A 9,305-nucleotide genomic window follows, 5' to 3' on the forward strand; every position below is an offset into this window, starting at 1 on the left:
GTTCACCGGCCTATACCTGGTGAAGGTAAGCGCGAGTTCCGCAACACTTTTTTTTAAAATGTGGCGGTTTCTCCGAATCCGTCGGGTTTTCGTTCGGCCGCGCCCCTGATTTCCGTCGCGTGCATGCCAGCACCGATGCGCCACAATCCGATCGCGTGCGACAAAATCCCGGGGCAATTCAGGGAAAATCGGCGCAAATCGGAAATATTCCCCCCATTGTGACAGAATGCAGCAGTGATTGTGCAGGAATGGACGGCGATCAGTCAGGATCTGGTGCAGGAGGTGAGTGAGAGCTGCCAGGGAGAATTGCAGAGGTCCTGAAGAAGAAGGAGAGGTCCTGCAGATACTGACTGGCTGCAGTAACTCCTCCCACCTGACAATAAAAGCTTCTGCTCCCCATAATATGATTGCACTTGTATCTCTGGATGTGATATGTGTAGGTTCCAATGATGCGGCTCCCTGCATCACATAACCGTGTACTGTAATAAACTGCACAATATAGAAGTCGTTTGCTTGTAATGAGGAGTTTACATTCATATTTTGCATTAATTTTCTGGATAACCCATTTCATAGTTTCCCTTGCCTATTGGCCAATAGGAGCAATTAAATCATAAATCAGACGCAGAGGTTATGAGTCTAGTGTATTTATGAGTCTAGTGTATTTATGAGTCTAGTGTATTTATGAGTCTAGTGTATTTATGAGTCTAGTGTATTTATGAGTCTAGTGTATCAGTGCCCTCCTCCCCTCCTGGTTGTGTGTATGTATATGTGAATGCACTCCAAGCCAATGACTGGGGAAAAGTAGGAGAAATACTTCTCTCATGAATACACCAGACTCATAACTACTTGTCCAGTGTATTCTTCTAGAGCTCTAAACACCATCAGCAGCTACAAGAATGTGATCACTATGAGTCCCGGCCCTTAGCTGCAATATTCATATAATACAGCATATCAAACCAACAGTAGGGCAGCATGGTGGCTCAGTGGTTAGCACTACAGCCGTGCAACACGGTGGCTCAGTGGTCAGCACTACAGCCGTGCAACACGGTGGCTCAGTGGTTAGCACTACAGCCTTGCAGCACGGTGGCTCAGTGGTCAGCACTACAGCCTTGCAACACAGGGTTCAAGTCCCAGGGACAACATCTGCAAAGAGTTTGTATGTTTTCTCTGTGTTTCTGTGGATTTCCTCCGGGTCCTCTGGTTTCCTCCCACACTCCAAAACATACTGTTAGGTTGCTTAGATTGTGAGCCCCATTGGGGACAGGGACCGATGTGGCAAGTTCTGTGCAGTGCTGCGGTATCTGTGTGCGCTATATACATAAACATTATAATTATTAAACCGACAGGTACAGTATTAGAGCCCAAACCATTTGGTGTATCAGATGGTTTTATTCCATTTCTGATTTGACTTCTTATGATTCTTTATTCCTCGTACAATCTTATTTATCCTCAGTCCTTAGGGTCCTTAGTTTTTGACATATTCTTCATCTTAGGAATTATAGGGAGGAGGTACAGCGGGGGCTTCTAATGGATTTGGAGGGTAGCCAGACGGAGGCATTGGGACCATGTTCTGGATCACAAACACCTGTAGTAAGAGAAGTGATCATCATCAACATTTCCTAAGAAAACCCTGCTTTCCCATCACAATCCCTCATGATAAACCAGGGACACTGACTCCTAGATCCAGGCACCGGGACTGTGACCTAATAATATCAACTTGTAAAATTATGCTAATGAGCCTGAACGGTTCTGGGAATGTTACCAGAGCCCCTCAGTGCTGAAGACTCACAGGGTTTACAGTGAGTAGAACATGTCTCACCCAACCCCCGGCTCCCTATCCTCCCTCTGCCTGGAGGAGGAGAGACCTGCTCTACTCATTGTAACAGCCCGTGAAGCTTCAGCACTAAGGGGCTTTAGAAACACTCCCAGGAGCCCTTCTGGATCATTAGCATAATTGTACAAGTTGATTTTAGAAGGACGGAGACCATGGATAAGAAATATAAGCAGATATCACAGTCCTGGTCCCTGGATCTATGAGTTATGTCCCTGGTTTATCAGGATGGATTATGATTTCCTTTAAAACTAGATGAAATGCTATAAAATCACTTGTGCCCTGGGGTGTAGCTGTACTTACACAGCGCCCAGTGAAGAATTTAACATCAGGTTCCTAACTTAAAACATAGAAACAATGTAAAATGGCAACATGATGGATGAATCCGAGCTGAGGACACCGGCCGCCATGATTGGCTTAGATTATGGACAAGGCACCACAGGGGGCACATTGTGGACCACAGTCTGGGGCGATTAATTTAACTCTTAAATATCTGCTTCATGGACCAAATATAAAGCAAAAGTAGCAAAGGGGAATTTTTTTACAGAATGACAATAAGATGGAGAGGAAAGAAGAAACTCCAGCGTAGACTCCGAAATACTCTCCACTGGGGGCTGCACCTAAACTCTCACGACCCCACGTCTGCCCCATCTAAAGGCATGAGGTGGGAAGAGACTACTTTTTCCTGTAGCAGGTGACTATGTAGGTGCTCTGTAGAAGGTGACTGTGCCCCTGATGCTGCCTGAGGTGAGAGGCTCAACTTGCCTCATGGCTGGTGCACCCTTGTCTCCACCATACTCCTGGCAGCTGCCCGGTCCTGAGCCCCATAACGGGAAGAGAAAGAAATGCTCTAATGTTCTTCTCTCATATGGAAACATGGTGAACAGCGTCCAGCAAGATCGGGAATGTTCTCCCCATGACAACCGGGTCAGCAGATTTGGGCAGAACCAGCCGAATCCCAGCCCTGCTGTATGGGTCCAGTTAGAAGAGGGACCGTAAAGGTTAGAGCATGATGCTGAGAGGGGACATGCGGAGGACTTACCGGAGGGACTATTGATGGGACATGTTCCAGAGCGCGGCCGCCAAATACAGAGATGGAGACGGTCACACAGAACACCAGCAAATTCAGGAGCAGGAGGATGGAGACGATTGTGTATGCGCCGGACTGGGGAGGAGGAAGCACATGCGTAACTCAGCGCTCCATGTACATACATATATACAGGCAGTCCCCGGGTCACGTACAGGATTCTGGAGGTTTGTTCTTAAGTTGAATCTGTATGTAAGTCAGAACCGTATACTTTATAATTGTAACCCTAGACAAAATTTTGTTTTGGTCTCTGTGACAATTGGATTTTAAAACTGTCGGATTGTTATCAGAACCAGGATTAACAATAAAGCCTCATTACAGACACCTTTGTAAATTACCAACATCTAGAGGTCCGTTTGTAACTAGGGGTCGTCTGTAAGTCGGGTGTTCTGAAGTAGGGGACCGCCTGTACATATGCAAATATACATATATATACAGGCACTCCCCTACTTAAGGACACCTGACTTACAGACGACCCCCAGTTACAGACGGCCCCCTCTGCCCTTGTGACCTCTGGTGACCTCTCTGGATGTTACTATAGTCCCAGGCTGCAATGATCAGCTGTAAGGTGTCTGTAATGAAGCTTCATGGATAATCCTTGGTCCCGTTACAGCAAAAAAATTTTAAACTCCGATTGTCACTGGGACAAAAATTTTTTTGTCTGGATCTACAATTATAAAATATACAGTTTCGACTTACATACAAATTCAACTTAAGAACAAACCTCCGGAACCCTTCTTGTATGTACACCGGGGACGGCCTGTATATACACTTATATTATGTATACAGATCAGTTCCTGGTCCACAATATACAGATAACAAAGACACAAGGATTCTTACCCCTTCATCGTGACAATTATAATAATAGTCACAATCTATCACCGAAAAGTCCACGATATTGAGAATAATTGCGGTAAAACTGAATATGGAGGACACGATGCTCAAGCCATAAGAGGATTTCACCTAAAACGGACAATAAAAATATTAATAAAATAGAAGCATTATTAACCCCTTACTGACGTGGCCTGAAAAGGCTCTAGTGACTGCGCATTTTTAGCGAATTTTCTCAAGCGCCGGTTTAAGGCCCATAACTTTTTTTTTTGCTGCCTTAAAATTTTTTGCAGTGTTTTTTTTTTCGGGACACACAGAACTAGATAAAAAAAGGTATAAAAGTTTAAACTTTTTTTAAACTTTTATTTTTATTTGGGGTTAAAAGTGGAAAAAAGGCTTTTTTTGTGATTTATAGTACAAAATGTTCAAATTAACCATTATTAATGAATTCCTTATTTTGCTTCGGTCGTTGTGATATATAATATGTAGCGTCTCGGGCAGACGGGGCGGCTATGGCGATGCTTTTTGTAGTGTAGTGATGCTTTATTATATGGGGAAATGTCTTTGTACTTTTATAAATATTTATAAATGTTTTTTTTTTTTTACTTTATATGTCCCCCATCAGATCAGAAAAGATCAGCATCTATTCCTGCGTTATCTGCTTATGTAGAAGTCTGCAATCCAGCATATGATAAAAACAAGGTGATCTCTACAGAACAGGAAGCCTATTGTAATGCTCTGAATTTCCAAATATTTATTCTGCAATATATATTTAACATAAATATTTATTGCAAAACTGTTTGCTTCCAATGTGGTCTGTGTATTACTAGTTTCTGTGGCAGGTATCACAAAGAGAATACAAATGTCATTTCAGGCAAAGAGTTACTAAAAGGTTTGGGGCTGTGTCATGAAAATAATCATGAGGAATGTATGAGACCACAAAGTGAACCCGTCACCAGGAATGTTAAATTTATAACTGGTGACAGGTTCTCCTGCAGCCTATGTTGTGCTGATTTAAAAAATACCTTTGTCAGAATTCTGAATCATTTCAGTACTTTATATAAGTTTTTTTTCACATTACCTGGCTCCCTGCCTGCAGCGTGTGCTGACTCCCAAGGGAAGGGGCAGCTGCAGCCTGTGTCTGCTCTCTCACACTACCAATCAGGAGTCAGGAAATACTTACCAGACGGATACTCTGTATTTTCTGGGCTCTGATCGAAAAAGATCCAGCAATAATGTACTAAAATATAGGTAAAACACAAAATGTTTGGCCATATTGGGAAATGTGAAGCACAAAATGTGTTTAAATTATTTCAAACTGATAAAAAAAATATAGAACATGTCATACTGCGTGGCAAAGCTGATGTTTAGTAACGGTGCACATAATTCTAATACTAGAGGTTGCAAATATCTGATGTGAAAGTAACAATAGACTAAGGATCTATGGCACATAAATAACCTACAATGCTTCCTGTTGGTTCTATCTTCTAAGCTCCTCCTGCTCTATAACATGCTGCCTGCAGATAGGACACTATGTACAATCCACTCAGCCCCTCCTGCTCTATAACAGGCTGCCTGCAGATAGGACACTATGTACAATCTGCTCAGCCCCTCCTGCTCTATAACATGCTGCCTGCAGATAGGACACTATGTACAATCCACTTAGCCCCTCCTGCTCTATAACAGGCTGCCTGCAGATAGGACACTATGTACAATCTGCTCAGCTCCTCCTGCTCTATAACATGCTGCCTGCAGATAGGACACTATGTACAATCTGCTCAGCCCCTCCTGCTCTATAACAGGCTGCCTGCAGATAGGACACAATGTATAATCTGCTCAGCTCCGCCTGCTCTATAACATGCTGCCTGCAGATAGGACACTATGTACAATGTGCTCAGCTCCTCCTGCTCTATAACATGCAGCCTGCAGATAGGACACTATGTACAATGTGCTCAGCTCCTCCTGCTCTATAACATGCTGCCTGCAGATAGGACACTATGCACATTGTGCCCAGCCCCTCCTGCTCTATAACATGCTGCCTGCAGATAGGACACTATGTACACACTGCTCAGCTCCTCCTGCTCTATAACATGCTGCCTGCAGATAGGACACTATGTACAATCTCCTCAGCTCCTCCTGCTCTATAACATGCTGCCTGCAGATAGGACACTATGTACAATGTGCTCAGCTCCTCCTGCTCTATAACATGCAGCCTGCAGATAGGACACTATGTACAATGTGCTCAGCTCCTCCTGCTCTATAACATGCTGCCTGCAGATAGGACACTATGTACAATGTGCTCAGCTCCTCCTGCTCTATAACATGCAGCCTGCAGATAGGACACTATGTACAATGTGCTCAGCTCCTCCTGCTCTATAACATGCTGCCTGCAGATAGGACACTATGCACATTGTGCCCAGCCCCTCCTGCTCTATAACATGCTGCCTGCAGATAGGACACTATGTACACACTGCTCAGCTCCTCCTGCTCTATAACATGCTGCCTGCAGATAGGACACTATGTACAATCTCCTCAGCTCCTCCTGCTCTATAACATGCTGCCTGCAGATAGGACACTATGTACAATCTCCTCAGCTCCTCCTGCTCTATAACATGCAGCCTGCAGATAGGACACTATGTACAATGTGCTCAGCTCCTCCTGCTCTATAACATGCTGCCTGTAGATTGGACACTATGTATAATCTGCTCCTCCTGCTCTATATCATGCTGCCTGCAGAGAGGACACTATGTACAATCTGCTCAGCTCCTCCCGCTCTATAACATGCTGCCTGCAGATAGGACACTATGTATAATCTACTCCTCCTGCTCTATATCATGCTGCCTGCAGATAGGACACTATGTACAATCTGCTCAGCTCCTCCTGCTCTATAACATGCTGCCTGCAGATAGGACACTATGTATAATCTGCTCCTCCTGCTCTATAACATGCTGCCTGTAGATTGGACCCTACTTACGAAAACTGGTCCCCACATCTGGATCCCACTGATAAAAGTAACAGTGAAGGCAAGAAATGGCAGAGAAATGGCAAACAGAATCTGCAAGATGGATGAGACGATCAGCACTATCTGAAAAAAAGGAGAGGAAAATATTATGTCAGATATTATAGTCCCCAAATATTGCTGGAGGAGGAGAGGGAAAGCATTTACCTTCAGTGTCTGATCATGGGGGGTACAACTCAGCCTCCACTATCCCACCAGGGCAATACTGCAGACAAAGCAAGTCCTGGACTTTGTATGTCTGCCCCGCTGCAATCTCTGCCCAAATTACCACCTCTGTGTCTACACGATGATCACTAACCAGGAGCGGCCGGGCCCCATAGCAGACGTCTGAATGGGGCCCCCTCAGATTATATACATATCTGTATACTCACACATTTATACAATTACACAGATCTGTCCCAGTACTTGCTGAACACATGGGAAAGTACAAGGCAGGAATGAGATGAGAGGTCCCTAGACCTGCCGCCCCTCTGCCCCTCCCAATCCCCAACCTTTTTATATCTGATCTACCGATTCATGTTGTGGAAGATGTGCGCTGTTATACTGTATACATACTAATAAATAATAGATGTGCAGCATAATATGGATATAATGGTGCACATCCTCCATTCTTCAGTTTGGATGCCGGGGCCCTCTGACACTGCGGGCCCTGTAGCAGCTGCTATGGCTGATACCACTGTAGTTACGCCCCTGGCTGGAGTCGGGCTGATAAGAAGAACTAGTGGTAGACCTGCTATATAACTCAGCAGGATCATATAGAGCATAATGTCCATAAAGCAGTTGGGGTGAGACAGAAACTTACTATTAGCTCCAGCATCAGCAGGATCATACACAGTAGGACAATCTACAGAACAATCTTACTTCTTCAGTAATGAATCCTTACCCCTAGAGCTTTCGGTTTCCCTTTCACAAACGTCTGATGACAAGCTGTGACGCCTGACAGGTGGGGCAGGAAATCATTGGGGACATTCTGCCCCGGCACAGCCGGCTGGATATTCCATGGGGACCCTGGAGCTGGCGGATAATTCTGGGGAGCAACTTGTGTGACGTTCCATGGAGGGGGAGCTGCAAACACATTGGCACCGGTGGGTCCAGGTACCACGTTCCACTGATACTGGGGGGGGATATACGTCGGAGGAGGAGCAGCGGGGGGAGCAGGAAAGACATTGACTGGCAGAGGCGGTTCCTTCTCTGGTTTAGACATTATAGAAAGGTTCTGAAAAAAAAACAGAGTATAAACCACAATACAAAAGGAAATCACAATCAAAACTAAGTGGAGAAGATGTATTCCAGGAATCCACATTGTTCTAGGGCCGCAGCATTTTCACTTTTTGTTGTCTGTTCTTTCATTTATTGCATTCTAAAAGCCATATATTTATATGTTTCCATTTAATAAACCATGTGAGGTCTTGTTATCTGCATGACAAATTCTACTTCCCAGTAACACCACTTAAAGGGGTTGGCCACTCTTATACATAAGTTGCCCATGTGCCTTCATTGCCTTAATAATAATCCCTGAATGTTGATGAAGTGATTCACCAGTCCTGATAATTACTTTAGTGCTGTCTGCAAACTCTCCGTGTATCTTTGTTTACGTGTCTGAGCTCTGATGAATAGGAGGAGCTGTGGGAGGAGAGTTATGACTAATCCTGTTCCCTCCCCATTCCTGTATCTGTCAGTGAGACGGACTGTGAGAGAAAGACTCAGTGGGAGACGCCATTAGGACGGACTGAGGAGAGAAACAGGAAGTTGTGTATATATAGAGGGCAGCGAGGTAAAAACAGGGAAAGGCTGAAGCTCTCAAAGGAGGCAAAGACACAGGTACATATACATGCAGAGCCATTGTTGAAAAGTGTCTGTCACTGGTGCTCCTGCGACCCATGCCCCTCTCTGTCCCCCTGTGCCCCGCAGCTCCAACTCACCTGTCCACGTTCCTGGTCCAGCGATCAGGCTGCGCATCCCCGCCTCCTAGGGCACGTGCACACCAGCTTCCGGAGTTTAAAGGCCCAGCGCACCATTGATTGTTGCTGGCTATTCCAGGGATTCCCCATAAGCCAGCCTCTCCCTGCACCCCGCCGGATCTTTGTGCCGTAAGAGAAAGCTTGACCTTGATGCCCTGTGTTTCCTCTGTGATTTCCTGTTGTGACCCCGGTTCTGTTATTGACTCTGCTGCTGCCTGTCCTGGGCTACCGCTACACCCCTGTCCCCGACCACGAGTTTGCCTTACGATTCTGTACGTCGCCTTGGCCACCACCGTGAGCAAGTCGTGCCTGGGGAGCGACCTGGTGGCACAAAGCCGCAGCAAGTCCAACCCGCTTTGCGCCGGTCTCTGGTGAGAACCGTCATCATCCGTGGTGGTAAAGAGGATCCACTGCCCCTGATCCTGACACCGGCCAACTCCTCTTATATTCCATGTAATGAACTGGGAAGCTCAAAAACAAATATTAACCCCTTGCCTCCGACACCAGTTTTCATCTTTCTGATTATCCTATTATAAGAATCCGGCTTGTGTCACTTTAAGTGGTTATAACTTCGGA

General features: G+C 45.4%; 1 protein-coding gene across 1 annotated transcript; it reads right to left on the reverse strand.

The window, feature by feature from the left end:
* Positions 1-1,362: 1,362 nt before the first annotated feature.
* Positions 1,363-7,986, reverse strand: LOC140106325 (membrane-spanning 4-domains subfamily A member 4A-like). Its single transcript, XM_072130724.1, has 6 exons — positions 7,652-7,986; positions 6,724-6,834; positions 4,933-4,989; positions 3,759-3,881; positions 2,874-2,996; positions 1,363-1,585 (listed from the first exon to the last, which is right to left on the reverse strand). The coding sequence occupies exons 1-6, from the start codon at positions 7,970-7,972 to the stop codon at positions 1,490-1,492; spliced, it is 831 nt and encodes a 276-aa protein (XP_071986825.1). The 5' UTR covers positions 7,973-7,986; the 3' UTR covers positions 1,363-1,489.
* Positions 7,987-9,305: the final 1,319 nt, after the last annotated feature.

Source organism: Engystomops pustulosus, chromosome 11 (assembly GCF_040894005.1).
Source record: "Engystomops pustulosus chromosome 11, aEngPut4.maternal, whole genome shotgun sequence".
NCBI lineage: Eukaryota > Metazoa > Chordata > Amphibia > Anura > Leptodactylidae > Engystomops > Engystomops pustulosus.